Below are 20223 nucleotides of genomic sequence, written 5' to 3'. Positions count from 1 at the left end.
CTGGTTGCCGTATCTCAAAAAAGATACAACAGAATTAGAAAAGGCACAGAGAAGGGCAACAAAAATGTTAAAAGGGATGGTACGACCTCCCTAGGAGGAAAGGCTAAAGTGTCTAGGCCTCTTCAGCTTGGAGAAGAGACGACTTAGGGGGATATAATAGAGGTCTATAAAATACTGAGTGAAGTGGAAAGGGTAGATATGAATCGCTTGTTCACTCTTTCCAAAAATACTAGGACTAGAGGGCATGCGATGAAGCTACTAAGTAGTAGATTTAAACTAAACCAGAAAAAAAATATTTCTTCACACATGTAATTAAACTCTGGAATTCATTGCTGGAGAATGTGGTAAAATCAATTAGCTTAGCAGGGTTTAACAAAGGTTTGGATAATTTCCTAAAAGAGAAGTCCATAGGCCATTATTGAGATGACTTGGGGAAATCTATTGCTTATTCCTAGGATAAGCAACATAAAATCTGTTTTACTACTTGGGATCTAGCTAGGTACTTAGGATCTGAGTTGGCCACTGTTGTAAAGAGGATACTGGGCTTGATGGACCTTTTGGTTTGTCCCAGTATGGCAATTCTTATGTTCTTATATAGAATTAGGGTATTACTGCTTGATTTTAAATCAACCTGGTTATTTTTTAATGGCTAGTCAGTTGCACTTACTCAGCTAATTATGGGGAAAAGTCTATAAATTTAGAATTGCATTTAGTGCCAATATCAATGCTTAAACTTTCTGTGCCAGACTTACTCTGCTGAAACTTGATATAAATGCTGGTGTCCAAGTTGGGTGTGCTAACCCTGTATTTTATGCCCATGACATGTCCATGCCCTTCCCATAGTCACGTCCCCTTTTCAGATACATACTATAGCCCTGATTCTATAAACTGTGCCAATCTCCAAGGTGCAGTTGAGTGTAATAGTCAATCATCCGCTAGGTGTGTTTAGTGACATCTATACATTCTTAGGCACTGGTAGGGTTTTCTTGTCCTAAATGAGTGTACCTAGGGTAGGTGCTCACCGGCACTTACGTGAAACCACACATAAAATCCACCCCAAATCCACCACTAACCATGCCTATTTGCCAGTAGGTGTCTCAATGTAGACACCTACCTCAAAGGGGTAGGTGCCTACATAGTTAAGCTCCTACCAGCTAATTTTTTAAAATTGTTTCTTAATGGTGTTTTCAATAATCAACACTGATTAAGCCAATTAAAAAAATTAAGTTAGGTCCCTAGATCATATGAGTATTCTTGGGCCTGTTCTTTTTAACATTTTTGTAAACAATATTGCCTCTTTGTGGATGATACAAAAATCTACAATACAGTGAGCAATCCTGATGGTGTGGAAAACACGAGGAAGGGCCTAGTGAAGCTTGAGGAATGGTATGAAATTTGGCAGCTAAGATTTAATGCTAAGAAATGTACTGTAAGGTCATGCATTTGGGCTGCAGAAACCCATGGGAACAATACAGCTTAGGGGTTGTAGAACTTTTGTGCATGAAAGAGGAGCGGGACTTTGATATGAGAGTATGTGATGATCATAAGGTGGTCAATCAAGTTGAAAACGCAATGGCAAAAGCTAGAAGGATGCTTGGGTGCATAGGAAAAAGGAGGTATTGATATCCCTGTATCTCTGGTGAGACTTCATTTAGAATTTTGTGTACAATTCTGGAGATAGCATTTTCCAAAAAGATATAAACAGGATGGAGTCAGTCGAGAGGAAGACAACTAAAATGGTAGATGGTTTACATCATAAGGCATATGGGGACAGACTTAAAGATCTCTGCCATCAAATTTCTATGTTTTAATGCATGCTGTCAGATGTACAGTACATGAAAATTAACCTCAATAACTGGTTAACACTCAATTATTGATGGTTCTGAACTAATTATTTAATTAATCTGTGCATGCATCTCAGAAGCGCATTAAATTTGGCACACATTCAATGCACCATATATAGAATCTGGAGGTATATGTCTAAATATTTGGCCTTATCTACCCACTCATAATTTTAGCTGGTAGATTTAAGTATGCCATTTATGTGGCCATGGCTGAATATTGTGCTAATTTTCTAAATTCAAAAGCCCATATTATGAATGTTTCTATTATGTCCCCTTTTTTAATAAGATGAATGTGTGTTGCTAGTGATAGTTACCATAGAAATTCAGCTGGTCAAGGGAGACATATTTTTAATTGGAAAGATTCCTCAGGTAAAATGCAGTTTTAGTCAGGTGATTTTTTTTCATATTGACCCTGCAACATTACTGTCCTTAGAATCTAGGTAATATGTCCTTGGTTTGCAACACTGATATCTTTGATTTCTTAAAATTGATGGCACAGACAGTGGTAACTTATAGCCTTTATAAACAAGCCATAATGACTAACGAGCTGATTCTTGTCAGGCCACCGAAAGTTAGGCAGCAGGAGGCTTAACTTAATTATTTTAATTGGTGATAAATAATATAATAATTGAAATGAAAGGTGATTAAAAAAAAAATAAAAAAAATAGCTGCCACTAAGCAGCCTCCCCAACTGGCGTCTATCTCCCTGGTGGCTAGTGGTGCATAGTGACGCTGAAGCCTGGTTGGGGTTGGTGCAGGACTTTGGCAACACTATGCTCCCCTAGGCGCAATTCTGACATGATCCTAGGTGCCAAAAATGTAGGCCTGTGAAACACTGGCCTATATTTCCAGTGCCTAGGATCCCGTCAAGACGCCATTCTAGAAGAGGCGCCTGTCATTGAGTGACACGCAACAGGCGCCTGTTTTGTAAGCGTTTGCCAGAATCAGCACCTAATTGGCCAGCTTCACTAATTATTTATTCAATTTTCGATACCATTCTCCCAGGGGAGCTCAGAACGGTTTACATTAATTTATTCAGGTACTCAAGCATTTTTCCCTGTCTGTCCCGGCGGGCTCACAATCTACCTAATGTGCACATGCAGCAGCAAGATCTAAGAAAATGAGCAGAGTGTGCCTGGTCTTCAAAACCCTTCTTTATTGGTAGCAATTAAAATATGTGTAAACAGTCTATAAAAAGTCACATAAATATGGCGGATGATAATTTCAAATCATGGACTCGACACCGGGCCGTGTTTCGGCTATAGTGCCTGCATCAGGAGTCCCAAGTACTAAAAATGAACCACTAATGAAATCCAAATTCCACCAAAAGATTAAACCAACCATAAATGAAATCCAGAATGACAGCTGCAACCTCACATAGCCGAAACATGGGCCGTGTCGAGTCCATGATTTAAAATTATTATCTGCCATATTTATGTGACTTTTTTAAGACTGTTTACACATGTTTTAATTGCTACCAATCAAGAAGGGGTTTGAAGACCAGGCACACTCTGCTCCTTTTCTTGGATCTAGCTTCACTATGGTCCACCTTTAATTTTTTCATAAATGAAGTATAAAAAATATTACCTTTTTGAATTGGCATGTTCTTAATTTTAGTGATTTTAGGTTTTTATGTGATTTTTAAATCTTATTTCTTAATTTTGGGTAACAGACTACGCTGTGACTAATAGACTATTCATTTTTTTTTTCTTATTATTATCTGTTCTTTAAATATTGGCGTTCTTTTCCTTTTTAAACTGTTGAAAACCACACTGATGCTTTAACGAAATGCGGTATATAAATATTAATAAACATAAACAAAACACATTCCATGTTAGTTTCAAATTATGTTTTTTGAAACTTCCCCTCCCCCTCCCCTTTTACAAAGTCACTCTAGCAGCTGACGCTGCGGTAACTGCTCCAAAGCCCATAGGGAATTTAAAGAGCTTTGGCGCTTTTGCTGCATGGCAGCCACTAGCGTAGCTTTGTTAAAGTGGGGTTAGTGTATTGTTAACTCATTGAGGGGAAACGTTATCAACATGGGCTACCATAAAATGTTGGGTCTTTTAGCACGTCATGCAATTTTAGCACAGGTTCATGTTTTATGTAATGAGAACTAGCACTCACCTACTGTCATGCCAACATAGTTCATAAGAACATAAGATTTGCTGCTGCTGAGTCAGATCAGTGGTCCATTATGCCCAGCAGTCTGCTCACGCGGCAGCCCTTAGGTCAAAGACCAGTGACCTATTTGAGTCTAGCCTTACCATACTATGTTATGGTCGCTGGAGGCTAGCGTATCTCCTACTGAAACCTCTGAGACGCTTTCCTCGACCTGGTACTCACCAACGGGGAAAGCGTCTCAGAGGTCTCAGTAGGAGATACGCTAGCCTCCAGCGACCACAACATAGTATGGTTCAACCTTAGGAAAGGCTTCCCTAGATCAAACACGAAAACAAAGGTACTCAATTTCCGGGGCACAGACTTCGCACGCATGGGAGATTTCGTCCATCAGACGCTGCAGGACCAAGCAGAGACTGATGATGTAGAAGCTAAGTGGTTAACACTGAAATCAACCATACATGAAGCAACTAGCCGCTTCATAAAATCAGTAAATAAACGACAAAGAAACAATAAACCCCAATGGTTCACCGCGGAGATCTCGCACCTCATTAAGGAGAAGAAAAAAGCGTTTCTCTCCTACAAGTGCACGGAGAAAAGAGAGGCAAAAGTAGAATATAGGACCAGGTCTACAGCGGTCAAAATGGCAGTTAGGGAGGCAAAACTTCGAGTGGAAGAAATTCTGGCAAAAAACATTAAAAAGGGGGACAAATCCTTCTTCAGGTATATTAGTGACAGAAAAAGGAACACAGGCGGGATAGTACGCCTTAGAAGACCGGATGGAAGTTACGTGGAAGCAGATTCTGATAAAGCCGAACTACTGAATGAATACTTCTGCTCAGTCTTCACCTGTGAGGCATCGGGATACGGTCCGCAGTTGAAGGCAACACAAAGCACAGAAGACCCGTTTCAGAATTTTGAGTTCACACCAGGTGAAGTTTACAGTGAACTGGCAAGACTCAAGGTGAACAAAGCCATGGGACCAGACAATTTGCACCCAAGAGTGCTCAGAGAATTGAGCGATGTCCTGGCAAAATCGTTGGCTGAGCTATTCAATCTCTCCCTAAGTAAGGGGAAAGTTCCCCTGGACTGGAAATTAGCTAATGTCGTTCCTCTGCATAAAAAGGGTTGCAGGGCAGAGGCTGCGAATTATAGACCGGTGAGTCTCACATCAATAGTGTGCAAACTCATGGAAACACTAATTAAAAGAAAATTGGGCACGATCTTGAATGAAGGGAATCTTCGGGATCCCAGTCAGCATGGATTCACCAAGGGTAGGTCCTGCCAATCCAATCTCATCAGCTTCTTTGACTGGGTAACAAGAAAGTTGGACTTGGGAAAGTCTTTGGACGTCGTGTACCTGGACTTCAGTAAAGCTTTTGACAGTGTCCCACACCGCAGGCTGCTAAGCAAGATGGAATCGATGGGGTTAGGAGAGACACTAACTGCATGGGTCAATGATTGGCTGAGTGGCAGACTTCAGAGGGTGGTGGTTAATGGTACCCTCTCTAAAACATCGGAGGTGACCAGTGGAGTGCCGCAGGGCTCGGTCCTGGGTCCACTCCTTTTCAACATATTCATAGGGGATCTGACTCAAGGGCTTCAAGGTAAAATAACACTATTCGCCGATGACGTCAAACTATGTAATATAGTAAGTGAATGCAGTTTACAGAATTATATGGCGCAGGACCTGCTTACATTGGAAAGTTGGTCCTCAACCTGGCAGCTAGGCTTCAATGCTAAGAAATGTAAGGTCACGCACCTCGGAAGCGGAAATCCATGCAGGACGTACTTCTTGAACGGAGAAACTTTAACTAGGACTTCAGCAGAATGAGATTTAGGAGTAATCATCAGTGCAGACATGAAAACTGCCAATCAAGTGGAGAAGGCTTCATCTAAGGCAAGGCAGATATTGGGTTGTATCAATAGAAGTTTCGTCAGCCAAAAGCCTGAAGTTATAATGCCGTTGTACAGGGCCATGGTGAGACCTCATCTGGAGTACTGTGTGCAATTCTGGAGGCCACATTACAGTAAAGATGTGCGCAGAATTGAATCGGTTCAACGGACGGCCACTAGGATGATCTTGGGGCTCAAGGGTCTCGAGACTGAACAAAATGCAGCTCTACAATCTTGAGGAACGTAGGGAGAGGGGAGACATGATCGAAACATTTAAGTACCTCACGGGATGTGTCGAAGTGGAAGATGATATTTTCTTTCTCAAGGGACCCTCAGCCACAAGAGGGCACCCGCTCAAACTCAGGGGCGGAAAATTTCATTGCGACACCAGAAAGTATTTCTTCACAGAGAGAGTGGTTGATCATTGGAACAAGCTTCCAGTGCAGGTGATCGAGGCAGACTGCGTGCCAGACTTTAAGAATAAATGGGATACCCATGTGGGATCCCTACGAGGGTCAAGATAAGGAAATTGGGTCATTAGGGCATAGACAGGGGGTGGGTAAGCAGAGTGGGCAGACATGAAGGGCTGTAGCCCTTTTCTGCCGTCATCTTCTATGTTTCTATATGTTTCTATGTTTCTATATGTTCTGTTCCAGCAAGAACTTATCCAACCTTTTCTTGAATCCCTGAAGGGTGCTTTCCCCTATAACATCCTCTGGAAGAGCGTTCCAGATTTCTACCACTCTCTGGGTGAAGAAGAACTTCCTTATGTTCGTACGGAATCTACCGCGCTTGTACAGTCACAGTGCATGCTAATTCATAAGTTCACTGCTTAGCATGCTTTAGTGAAAGGACTCCTTAGTTCATGCCAGGGGTGTCAAAGTCCCTCCTCGAGGGCCGGAATCCAGTCGGGTTTTCAGGATTTCTCCAATGAATCTGCATGAGATCTATTTGCATGCACTGCTTTCAATGCATATTCATTGGGGAAATCCTGAAAACCCGACTGGATTCCGGCCCTCGAGGACCGACTTCGACACCTGTGGTTCATGCAGTACTCATTAACTTACAAATTGAAATAAGAACATAAGAAATGCCTCCGCTGGGTCAGACCTGAGGTCCATCACGCCCAGCAGTCCGCTCACATGGCGGCCCAACAGGTCCAGGACCTGTGAAGTAATCCTCTATCTATACCCCTCTATCCCCTTTTCCAGCAGGAAATTGTCCAATCCTTTCTTAAACCCCAGTACCGTACTCTGCCCTATAACGTCCTCTGGAAGTGCATTCCAGGTGTCCACCAAACGTTGGGTAAAGAAGAACTTCCTAGCATTTGTTTTGAATCTGTCCCCTTTCAACTTTTCCGAATGCCCTCTTGTTTTTTTATTTTCTGAAAGTTTGAAGAATCTATCCTTCTCTACTCTCTCTATGCCCTTATTAAAGTGAATATGTGAAGTGAATTGAAAAATGTCATGAAAATGACCTGAAATGTTCTTCCATGCATTTCCTTCCTCTTTTATTTTTATACAGCTAGATTTATGAACATTATAAAATTACATGCATAAATTCACCTTTTCCAAAAACGGAGGACCAGGGCTCAGTGGTTCAATTTATTTAATATACTACAAATCAGTGACAGTCTAAGTGGTTTACTGTTTCAACACCCTGTACAGTATAAGTGATCCAGCATCCACCTATCTACAGCTCTTCAAAGTTCCTTCAAGCCTGTAACCTTCTAGACTCATGAGGCCTAAGACAATTCAGCAAGGAGTGCTAGTGGATTCTTGCTGAGTGTTCCTAATTGACAGTTCAGTCATGCAAGTAATTTACTAGCTTGTCACCACTGTGTTGCTGAAACTCTATTTGGACTCTGCAAGGTTTTGATCATCCAACTGGACAGATGCAGCTACCTGTCATATCCTTAAGAAATGCCTGTATCTTTGCATATGTTCTTCAAATGGGTCTGTTAGTATCCTGATATCTATATTTTGTGTGACTGACAATCCTACAGCTGACTGTGAAGTTGGTGACATCTATAGTGATACATCAACAAATTTGTTCCTTGACTGTCTAAGTTTTTTTTTTCTCTTTTTCTTTTCAATGCAATCTTCGCTACAGAGCACTATGGAAAATAGCCCATCAAATATCAAACAAAAGAGGACAGGCTGGGGGAGGGGAATGGATTGGGCTAGCTTTCAATGAGGAATAGAGACTTCTTGCCACCTATTAGAAAATTGAAGGGTCCAAAGATGGGGAAAGGAATAGCCTTTGTTGAGGCTCTCCAGCCTCTTCTGCTTTCTCGTCCTGCTGCTATTCCAATCCTCCCACCTATAATATTGGCTGAGTGCAAGAGTGACAAGGTCTCACAGGAGGAGACAGAATAGTATAGAGAGAGGGAGGGTGTGTGTCTGAGGTGCACAGCAAATGCGGTTTGAGTCATGGGAAATAGGAAGAAGCGGTTGGCAGCATTGAACAAACAACTCGGTAAGGTTTCATAACCTTGGTATATCAGTGTCTCACTGCTGTGATCGTGTCGACGTGTAGCAGTGTCTTGCTGAGTGGCGTTATTATTGTTGTGTGTTTTTGTGTTCTATTGCAAGAATGTCGGAGCTTGAATTAGAGCAATGAACAAACATTAAAGTTCTTGTTAAACTTGGCAAGAGTGGAAGTGAAATCAGGGACATGTTAGTCCAAGTTTATGAGGATAATGCCATGAAGAAAACGGTGGCATACAAATGGATTAAATGGCTTTTTTTCTGAGGGGAGAGAAAGCGTCACTGATGAGGAAAGGTCAGGGCGGCCAGTTAACGAGCAAAACTGATGAAAACATTGCAAAAATTTGTCGATTTGTACATCAAAATTGTTGGCTGACTGTGAGAAGCATAGCAAGTAAATCCCAAATTAACATTAATAGAGAAACAGGAAAATCTTAACTGAAAATCTTGGCATGAGAAAGGTATGTGCAGAAATGGTCCCGAAGGAGCTCATTGATGTACAAAAGCAATGGAGAGTCTAAGTTGACCAAGACTTTTTGGAGAGGCAAGATAATGGTTTGAGCCATGTTATCACTGGTGATGAAACATGGTTGTACCAATACGACCCTGAAACAAAGCATCAAAGTGCACAATAAAAGTCAGCCAATTCTCCACGACTATAAAAGGTTTGCCGGTCCAAATCAAGAGTCAAAACAATGTTGCTAACCTTTTTTGATATCAGAGGGATTGTTCATTATAAATTTGTACCAACTGGACAGATAACCAAATGTACTATTTGGAAGTGCTGAAAAGGCTGCATGAAAAAGTTAGACAAAAACAACCTGAACTTTTCGCTAACAATTCATGGCTATTAACATACACATTAAGGTTTATTATAAGGCCCCTGAGCTGGAGTTATATAAGTAGATTGTTTGAATTTGCATAAGTTCATTTTCTGGACTTTCTCAATACATTTCTCAAGCTGTATTAAAAAGGTGCATCAGGGGTGTGAATGGAAACTATACTATGTCACAGAGTCACCCCTGTGCTGGTAAAGGAAACCTTGCAGTGCCCAAGAAACGGGGATGGAAGCACAGACTGAACTGTAGGAGATGTAATACCTGTCCCCAGAGTTAGGTCCAGAGCACTGCAGTACCAGCAGAATCCTTTACCCACCAGTTCTAAAACTGGTAAGTTAGTCAAAGCCTGTTCAAATCTCCCTAAAAAGCCAACAGGGAAAGAACATGAACTACCAAAACCAGCATGCCCAGGGTGGCAGCAAGGCAAACCAGGGCTGGAGTGAGTAGGCTAATTAGTCCAAGTGTTTTCCCTAAACAGAAAACCATAGGGAAAAGGCAGGAACTACCAGTCCCAGCATGCCCCTAGGTTGAAACAAGGCAAACCAGGGCTGGAATGGGTAGCCCAATCAGCTCAGATGCAAGGAGTTGTAATCAGCCCAAAATAACCCTGAGAGTGGATAGCCTGAGCTAGAGGAGCTCAGGTGATTGGAATGCTAATCAATCCCAGGGAACTGAAAATGGAGTGGTTAGCAGGAAGCAGGGAGCTCACCAAGGGAAGCTCATCCTAGCTCCCAACTATAGACTGGATGGTTCTGAAGGAAGTCTATGCCAGCATAGGGCTGGAAAGCAGCAAGCGGTCACCCCACCAAAGGCTCAGATACAGTCCTTTAATTTTGATCCTGCTTTTTGTTATGAGGATGTTATAATGGAGCCAGAAGTTGGGGAATCCCCAGAAACCTGCAGCGTGGAGTTTGCAGAGTGTGGGGGAGGGGTCGACCTAGAAGGTATGGAGGTTAGCTAAGAGTTGCCATTTCTAGAACAGAGCTAGCTGAAAAGAGGAATAAGTTGGGATTGTTTTCTCTGCTGAAATTGTTTGTGAGGACTAATTAAGACCCAGCTATTGATTTTGGTTTTGGTGAACAGTGTTCTTACGTTTTGAAATCTCAGGCTTGGGGAAGAGATTTTTTTCCTTTCATGTTTTCCCCCAAGCACTGCTAATTGGACACTGTTCAAAGCAGCTGAATTACAAACCATTTATGTTTTATTTTTCATTGTTCCTGATCTACCTGATTTTCATATTATGGGACAAAGCCAGAAGCAGCAGACAGAATGAATATATTGAATTTTGTATGATATATTTTGTGCACCATTATTGAAAGTTTATGAAACCATAAGTGCTGAACTGTGTAAACCAATAAAGCAAATTTTCTTTTTCCACCTCAAACACCTGTGTGTGTGCTGCCTTTACTCCACTCCTACTCCAGGCCTCGCCTTACCGCTCGGCCGAAGCCCGTGTGTTCCAGGTTAGGTCCAGCTAGGGCCACGCCCGGTCACAACATGTACACTGAAGTTTTAAAAACTAGTCCTATCTAGTAAACATATTTCTAGTGTGAATACTTTATGCCATCTCTCAGTTCCACTTAAGGGTACATATATGTTTTTGTTTATATAGTAAACTATAATTCAAACATAAGTTACCTCATGTTTGAACAATTGGTTCTGTATGGGCTGAAAAATAAGAGCCCTTATTCACTCAAAAACAAGCCCCACACGGACAAACGATAGACATACCCAGCAACACTACAAGGCCTTACTTACAACCCACAACATTCACATTCCCCAAAGAGAAAGGGAAAAAGGAAAAAGAAAAGAAGTGGAGAAAAAGGCCTCAGTTCAGCTTCATCTGGCCTTGTAGTGTTGCTGGGTGTGTGTATCGTTTGTCCGTGTGGGGCTTGTTTTTGAGTGAATAAGGGATATATTCAGGCCCTAATCCTTGAGTATTTATTTCTACTGAAAAATAAGAACCCACAAATTTACCCAAACTGGCTTCATAAATAAGGTACAGTATACGAGGCACAAATATTATCTCTACCTTCTTTCACTACAGAATTCATCTGGCTTGTCTTATTTTTAAGGCACAAAGTGGATATTTATTAGCCTCTTCTGATCATTTTAATTGTGTGATATTGGAAATACCACCATGTTCCTTTCTAAATATTACAGCACAAATAGCATAACATTCTTGATAACTAAGCAAACTGCTCATTGATTTCGACGTTATAGCTTTCCAGAGTTATTACTAAAATAAGACCTACTTGAAAATGCTTTGTCATTAATGTCTTTCGATCATCTTCAATTTGTCGAAACTTGGCCTTCAGCCCCTTCATTTGAGTTTCCATTTTTAAAACATACTGGAAATCCCTCTGTGTCCGTAGGTTTAGCACTTCAATTGACTGTGACATATTCTGAACCTGTTGAGAAGAAAAGTGACGGCCTTATTCACAGCATTCAAGGCACTTCATTTTCATGTCATCTTGTTCTGAAGTCAAACAGGATGTCATCATGCCTCTCCGTTAAAGCTTTCATATAATGAGACACTTTAGTTTCTTACTGCATGAGTGCTTCACAAAATGGGATCCTTTTATAACAGGACATCTGTTATACCCCACCCACAACCAGCCCAATGGAAATTTGTGCTATTGAATTTGCCCTCTATCTGAGTATTCAATTTATTTGCATGCCTTGAAAATTTGTGGGTCAATATTTGAAGCACTTGCTGCCTAGATAATTAGGATTCACTGGGCCCAGGAACCTGGATAACGCCACATAATATTATGCCTGATTACTTCAGCACTATCTGGGTGGTAATTCTATAAACAGTGCTCAAAGCTAGGCGCCAGTAGGTGCCTAGATCACGCCTAACAAAGCCTAACTTAATTGCATTAACCAGCTTTAATTGGTGTGATAATTGAATGCATCATTTAAAACTGGCACCTAAGGTCAAAGTAGGTTTGGTTAGGGGCAGAGATGACCTTAGGAGTTGCTAGGCACGATTCTTCCAAAAACCTAGGTGCCAGAAATGTAAACCCTGGCCTTTAAAACTCTGGCTTTTACATTACCAGTGCCTAAGTTTTTCTTAGGCACTGGTAGCAGTGATTCTGTAAAAGGTGCCTAAGTGTGATTGACATGTGACTTGTGCTGTCTTTCTAGGCAGCTCAGAATGGTTTTAATGAATTTTATTCAGGTACTCAAGCATTTTTCCCTGTCTGTCCTGGTGCGCTCACAGTCTATCTAAAGTACTAGGGCAATTGGGGGTGGGGTGGGGGGGATCAAGTGACGTGGCCAGGGTCACAAGCAGCAACGGGAGTTGAACCCACAATCTCAGGGTGCTTTAACCACTTATGTCTGACTGTGCCACACTGTCAGACATAAGATGGTAAAAGAGAACACAGCAAAAATTGTCTGACAAAGATGGTATAAACATGGGATGGTGAGACATAGCAAAAAGTATTACAAAGCATGGCTAACATATTATGACACGACTTACCAAAATGGCAAGGCAAGCATGCATGACAAATCAGCATGAAATACATGGAATAGCAAACATGTGGCAAATATGGCATGAGAGATCGTAGCTTGGCAGACGAGGAGGGGCATTTTCGTTAGGATCTCTAAGTCTGAGGTTGGACATTTTGGGCAAGACATCCACAAACCCAGTTGAAAAAAAAATGTCCATTTTCAAAACTGCCAGACATTTATCTTTTATTTTTGAAAATGACCTATGTATAAGTTTTGGTCCTTAGGACATCTATCTTTTTTGGCCATTTTCAAAATTAAAAACGTCCACATGAAAAATGCACAAAACCAAGTTTTGTTGACGGACCCAACTACTCTGTATGATCGCAGCAGAGGAACCCCCATCAGCTGAGCCGAATTTGGGGATTCCTGCCAGTTCAGCTGATAGAGATTCCCTCTGTCAGGATCAGCTGAGCCACGGAGCCCTACACCCCTCCCCCTGACATCCCCCAACATTTCTGGACCCCTGGCATCACTGGAACCCCCCAACATCCCCAGACCCTAAACGACATCCACCCCACATCCCCCAACATTTCTATACCCCTTCCCACATCCACAGACCCCCCCCCAAACCTTCCAAAGACAAATCAGCAGGAGGGAAGTCCACTTCCTCCTGCCTACAGGGGTGCGTGCTGAGAATGATGGGCCTTCCTCCTCTCAATGCATTTAAGATGCAGTGGGAGGGGCCTAAGGCCATGATTGGCTCAAAATGATTAATGGTTAATGCAATGGGAAAATGTGTTCAGTTCCTAAGCCACTTAACCCTTCATTGTCCCAGGTAGAAAACTCGGGGCTCCTTTAACAAAGCCGTGGTAGCGATGCTGCTCTGATAAATGCACCAAAGCCCATAGGAAGTGAATGGATGTTGGTGCATTTATTGCACACTGTTTGCACTTGACTTGCACTTTAAAGCACACAGGAGCACCCAGATGATGGTGTGTGGCTGGCAGTGAGTGGTAATCTTTGCTCAGTGTTTGCTGGCTTTGCTATTCTAAGCACTAGAGCTGCTCTTTGAGTCGCTCTTTAAAGCTTTCAAACTCATGCTGAGGGTGATCCTTATCTTAAAAATTTAGATTTGAGGTTTATATATTTTTGGTAGAGTCTAGGGAGTTAACTTTCCTGCAATGTCCTAGGGCAAGTCCAACTTGTATTTTGGTGTCTTTTAAGGATATTTTGTCTTGGGGTTTTTTGCTATGGTGCATTTACCATGACAGCATTGCTACCACAACTTGTAAAACGGGTGCTTAGTTTGTGAGCTCACTAGGGACAGAGAAATTATCTGGATGCAATAAATGTTAACCACTTTGGTTGTATGACAGAAAATCAGTACAGTATTCCTCCGTGAATTTGAGGTTCACAAATCGTGGATTCACTCATTCGCGGTCTGCTCTGACCGCCTCTTCCTGTAGCAAAGTCGGGCTACACCAATCAGGAGCTGTGTGTCAAAGCAGCTCCTGACTGGTGTAGCCTGACTTTACTACAGGAAGAAGCAGTCGGAGCAGACCGCAAGTGATTTTCTTCACCTGCCGGTGCTCCAGCTGCTCTCTCCTACCTCCCCTGCCTTTTGACAGGCAAAATTTGTGGGGGTTCCTGGAATAGAACCCCTGGAATTTCGGGGGAGTACTGTATATCAAATCCATGGTTATTTATTACTTATTATCATTGCCATTAGAGAATGACACAGGGACAAATTTTTCCCAGTTCCCGTGGCAACTCATTTTCCCATCCCATCCCCGTGAGTTCTTTACCTGTCCCTTCCCCATTTCTGCACACTTCATCCTCATCTGCACAAGCTGCAACCACTTTTAAATCATAAGTGTTCGAGGTTTGTATGATTAAGGCAAAGCTTACAGGAATGGGGCAGGAACAAGGACAGCAACAAAACTTGCTGGGATGGGACGGGGAAATTGAGTTCTTGTGGAGACGGAGACAAATTTGTCCCCATGTCATTCTCTAATCACCATCATTACTCTGGGAAGAAAATATCATGCTTAAGAAATGTGTGATAAAAACAATTATAAAATATATTATCCAACTAAGCAAGACAAATAGATATGAGTTAGGTGAAATGCAATTACTGTAGGTACTAGATGTTTTCCCAAAAAGTAATTTAGTGCTAAGCTGGGCATATAAAATGTTTTGATTGCAGTGTTCTATCCTAAAATTGAATCACCTTTATATTTATTTACTTTTTCACTCTAACTGCTTAGGAATCACTTCTCCTAAAAGCTCAAAACAATTTTCCATATATTACCAATAAATACAGTCACAAAATGAAATCTTCAACTTTATTAATAATTAAAATGCATCTTTGCATTAAATCACACAGTTCACCTAAATATAATACCCGGTACGTCTGATTAAGAAAGGAATTTCACATTCTCCTGATGTAAGGAAATTACCTTAAAATCTGTAGACAATAGGGTAAATCCAAAAGGCCAATAAACAATAATACAAATTTCCCGAATTCTTTATATGGTGCCCAAAGTTGCATACTCAATTTTGGGCATACTTCTGAAATGTGTGCAAATAAATTAGATAATGAGTTCTGAAGCATCAATAATATCTCCTCCTGTCTTAGGGAGAGAGTGAGATAGTGGATGCTGCGATGGGCAGACTGGATGGGCCGTTTGGCTTTTATCTACCATCATGTTTCTATGCTTCTATAATTGGATGCTAACAACCAAATATTGATGTTACTTGGAACTCATTAAAATTTGCATGTGCATCTGAATGCAAGCTATTCTACAAGGCACAACACCTATCTCCCATAGTGCGTATTTCAAAAGGAAGCAATTACCGTATTTTTCACTTCATAAGACGCACCTGACCATAAGACACACCCTAGATTTAGAGGAGGAAAACCAGGAAAAAAAATCATTCAGAACCAAATTTTCCCTGCCAGGCTCTGCACCCAATTCCATACTCCTTGCCAGGCTCTGCACCCTGTCCCCCCTCTGGTGGTCTAGTGGTAGGCCGGGACAGGGCTCAGGGCAGGCCTAGTAGCTGGCAGGTAGGGAGAGGGCACAAGGCAGGCAGGGACAGGGCACAGGGCAGGCAGGCAGGGCCCCAGGTATCTTTTTTTAATCCCAGCAGGGCCCCTCCACTTCTTTTTAATCATGGCAAGGGGCCATAGTGCAAAATATAGACAGAAGATATAAATTCTGAAAAGGATACATTTTGATCACTAAATTGAAAATTTTTCCTACCTTTGTTGTCTGGTGATTTCATGAGTCTCTGGTTGCACTTCCTTCTAGCCCGGAACTTCCTCTCCGATGTCAGAATGGACATCGGGGGGAGGGGGGGGAGGGGAGGCTTGTGAGCCCGGCACTTGTGTGATACACGTGCCTGGCCTGGTGCTGTGTCGGCATCGGGGAAACAGGGAGAACATTGTAGGCTAACGCTGTTTAGTGCTAGCAATTGGGACAGTGAAGACGTCAACAAGCATGGTTTTACATTCCAAGGCAGTGTATATTGGAATTGGCACCGCAGCGGTAGAACATCCCAAGGTTAGGTCAGATGATAATCTCTTCAAGTGCCAAGAGTTAGCGAGGAGATAGATCGGCATCTGCCAAATGGAGAAATGCCAGGACAGAGACCCGCACCTGTTATGACATATCCTGCACAAAGTGAGGCAGAAAGGTGATTTACATGGCTGCTGAAGCAGAGAGAAACAGCGGAGAGTATACTAAATGTAAACCACAAAAAACAAAACAGGAACCAGGGTGTGTGGGTGTGTGTGTGTGTATGGTATTCGCTCATATGACGCACCCTTATTTCCACCCACTTTTTTGGGGGAAAAAAGTGTGTCTTATGGAGCAAAAAATACGGTATACGAGGGGGAATCAAAAATGAAAAGGCAAATGCTAAATTATTTGATAACCAGAACACAGCTAGCAAAATGCAACACTCATACGCACTTGTACATTGCCTGTTTGATCGTTTATCCATGCACAGTGTAGCGCTCGACCTTTATTTTTGTGGCAGCCATGAGATCAGAAACATGGACGCTCCATTGCAAGATTGCACCATCAATGAACAATGTACAGTATTGTGTTTTCTTTGGGCAGAGGGAGTGAAATCTGAAAATTCACCATTGGATATTGACTCTGTTTGGACATAGCACCATGAATCAATGAAAGGTTTATGAGTGGGTATAAAGGTTTAAAGCGGGAAGAACAGGTGCAACTGACGAAGGTCATTCTGGTTGCCCTTCAACATTGTGCATACAAGAGCACATTGACAGGGTAGATGCCTTAATTAGAGAAGACCGACAGGTAAGTGTGTCAACTGGCTGCAAATTTTGATCTTCATTTGCACGATGATTTGGGATATAGGAAAGTCTGTGCACAATAAGTTCCCAAATAGCAACAGTGTGTGCAGGTTGCAATCCAGTTCCTGAGATGGTATGAAGACGATCTGAGCATTTTGGAAAGAATTGTCACCAGCAACAAGACATGGGTGCATCACTGTGACCCGGAGGGCAAAAGACAAAGCATGATGACGTAAAGGAAGTGGTGCTCACCTGGCTTCGGGAGCAGCCGAAAAACTTCTTCTCTGCAGGAATGCAGAAGCTAGTTGAACGATACATGTGGAAAAGTGATATGTTCAAATGCTCAGTTACTCCTATTAAAGCCATTAAATGTATTTTGCCTTTACTTTTTAATTTGCCCTCATATTAGGTTTCAGTAGATGCGAGTCCATTGACCAAAATTTAAGCATAGGGTCTGAATAAAACCATATTCTATATAAGGCACTTGCCCTGAATTTTTTAAGTACCTAGGTCTCTCCACTAAGTCCAATTTTACATAGAACATGGAGATCACAATTGACACATCAAGGTCAATTTTGTTGGTATTTAAAAAAAAAAAAATGGATCTGCTGACACAGCGCCTTTTTTAAAGCTCTTGCAGGAGTGTATATGTATTTGCTGGCTAATGCAGCAGGAGAAGCCATTTTATTAACATACACGTTAATTCCCCTTTTCACAAAGCCACACTAGCGGCTCCCTCTGCGGTAACTGCCCCGAAGCCCATAGGGATTTAAAAGCTGCAGGGCTTTTGCTGTGTGGCAGCCACTAGCATGGCTTTGTAAAAGAGGGGGCAAAAAAAATAAAAAATCAAACTGCACAGACCTGGCAGGAAGTGTCAGCACCTATACATGGAATGATTTTACAGTATCCATATATGTGGCACAACTTCCATATATAGCTTCCCCCATTTGCAACTTATACATGTAGGTGCTGCCACATAGATTGCAGTGAATCATCAAAGAAGCAGACACATAAATAAGCCAGAGCTCAGTTCGCAGTTTAGAAAAGGTACCATGAGAGGTCTTCTATAGAGAGAGAACTGTACTAGTATTTTGCCTGCTGGAATTTTGCTTTTAAACTTGGGAAAAGGTAGACTTATACAGTGGTTAAGTAGGTAATCTCAGTGTCTTTATATTAATTTACTCAGCTTATTTAGGAAAGATTGTGTAGGGAGTAGTTTTAGCATTTGAAGTGTCTACTATAGTTTTACACACTAGCAATTGATTTTAACATAGAATCAGTGTAGAAGAACACACCTAAATGTCAAAGAAAAAATCTGATTAAAGTTTAATTCCCTCCAACCCACACATCCCAATACTGATCTCTGATTTATAGGCCTTTGAACCAATTAGCAGGCAAGATGGCTTAATTAGAGTATTCCTATCAGCCATTAATTAGCTTTTGGCTCTCCATTTTCCCAGCTCCAAAACCCCCGAAACAGATTATATGCTAACTAGGTCAAAAACACAAATGGAGGAAAAATATATACATGAGAAAGCATGAAATAATCAAATCAAAATAATAATAAAAAAACAACACGCTAACATCATAAATAGAAAATATTTTTAACTAGTATACTTAATTTTTACAAAGGAAGGTAGTGCTCAGAGACATGGAGGAAAAAGAGGAACGAATTCCCCCCGAAACCTCACCACCCAATCATTGCAATTCTTTCCAATTCACAACAGATGGTATTTTTCAGTGTACTGTAATGAAATAAAGTTGAAAAAACTTATCTTTAGTCATAATTCTTTGGCCTCGACGTGCCACATTTCAAATCTTCATCAGAAAGTCAAATGGACCCCCTGTTCGTTTAAAAAAATTAGATAGCTCTAAATCTGATAGATGCTGGCATTTTGCCATCTTGAAGCTGGGACTTTAGATCACTTGTTATTCTATTGTCCATATATACTAGAATTTTGGAAATCAATTTGGAACCAAATTAATTGCCTTTTAGAAAATCATGTGACATTATCATATGACACAGTATTATTTGGCATGGAAATGAGGGCAAAGAAACTAATTTCCTCTAATAATAATAAATTATTGCTCATTTTAACAGGGGTTGCCATTCAACAGATCATGTACAACTGGAAAAACTGGAATAGACTCAATTACTGTTTCTGGTGGAACTCTGTGTGCCACGTATATAAAATGGAAAGGACATTAGCTGTCCAAAAAATTTCGGGATGTGTGGAGGCCATTAATAGATTATTGCAAAGATTAAAAATATTCTTCCCTGATTATGATATATGACATATGAGGGAGGGTGGGGGAGGGAAAATTTGATTATTAAAGAAATAGATCATTATATATATATATATATTATATATATATTGAGGGGGGTTACAATATTTTAGGATGATACAATCAAATGTAAGAATTCAAGTGTTTTTAAATGTTCAATTGTTAAACATCATTTACTGTACTTGATTTTAAGATATGAAATGAATAAAGATTAAAAAAAAAAGAAAAAGTTTACTAAGACAAAAAGTCTCACAGGGTGTCAGTCTCTCAAGAGCTTTACAGAACAGGCTTTAAAGAAAAACTTCTCTTCACTGTTTTTAAAAATTATTATTATAAGCTCACTAGGGACAGAGAGAGCACCTGTATATAATATGTAAATTGCTTTGATTGTACCACAGAAAAGCAGTATATCAAGTGCCTTATCCTTACTCTTAATGGTTAGAGCAGCAGGCTGGGAACCAGTAGCTCCTGTGGCAAGTCAGTTCTTCGTGTCTCAGGAGAAGGCAAAGGCAAACCACTCATGCATCATGCCAAACAAACCATAAGGTGGGGGAGGGGAGGATTTCTCACTGTGTGGTCAACAGGAGTTAAATATGACATGGGCACATCTGGATCCGGAATCAAATTCTACTGAATCTATGCAGGTTATGTTGACCTTGCAAGCATTCTTGAACGTACAGCATATGGTCCTCTTAAATGTTCCACACTTGTGCTTTTTGCATCGGCCACTCTAGTTAAATGTGCTATTTTTTTTTTTTGCTTAACCTGGATAAAAAATTTTGCAAAACTCAGTAACTTTTTCAAGGGTTGAAAGTCATTTTAAATTCATAGAACAGTGCAATTTATTCTTAAGATGCTTGATTAGCTGAGATAACACATTGTAACTACACTTCCCCCTCCCCATTTGCGGTTTCCCTATTTTTTTAGGGGGGGCAGGAGGGAATAAAACCCCCATATTT

The 20223-nt window shown here is 41.1% G+C and overlaps 1 protein-coding gene across 5 annotated transcripts in view; it reads right to left on the bottom strand.

Moving 5' to 3' along the window:
• Nucleotides 1-20223, bottom strand: part of OLFM3 (olfactomedin 3) — a 459853-nt gene that overhangs the window by 65721 nt on the left and 373909 nt on the right. For all 5 annotated transcript variants that reach the window (XM_033916520.1, XM_033916523.1, XM_033916522.1 and 2 more), the window contains one exon: nt 11445-11600. In XM_033916520.1, coding sequence (XP_033772411.1) covers nt 11445-11600 — 156 coding nt within the window. The remainder of the gene's footprint in view (nt 1-11444; nt 11601-20223) is intronic.

The sequence above is a fragment of the Geotrypetes seraphini genome, chromosome 12 (assembly GCF_902459505.1).
Source record: "Geotrypetes seraphini chromosome 12, aGeoSer1.1, whole genome shotgun sequence".
Taxonomy (NCBI): domain Eukaryota; kingdom Metazoa; phylum Chordata; class Amphibia; order Gymnophiona; family Dermophiidae; genus Geotrypetes; species Geotrypetes seraphini.
The sequence above is the reverse complement of the archived record's forward strand: the minus strand, read 5'-3'. Positions and strand labels throughout refer to the sequence as shown.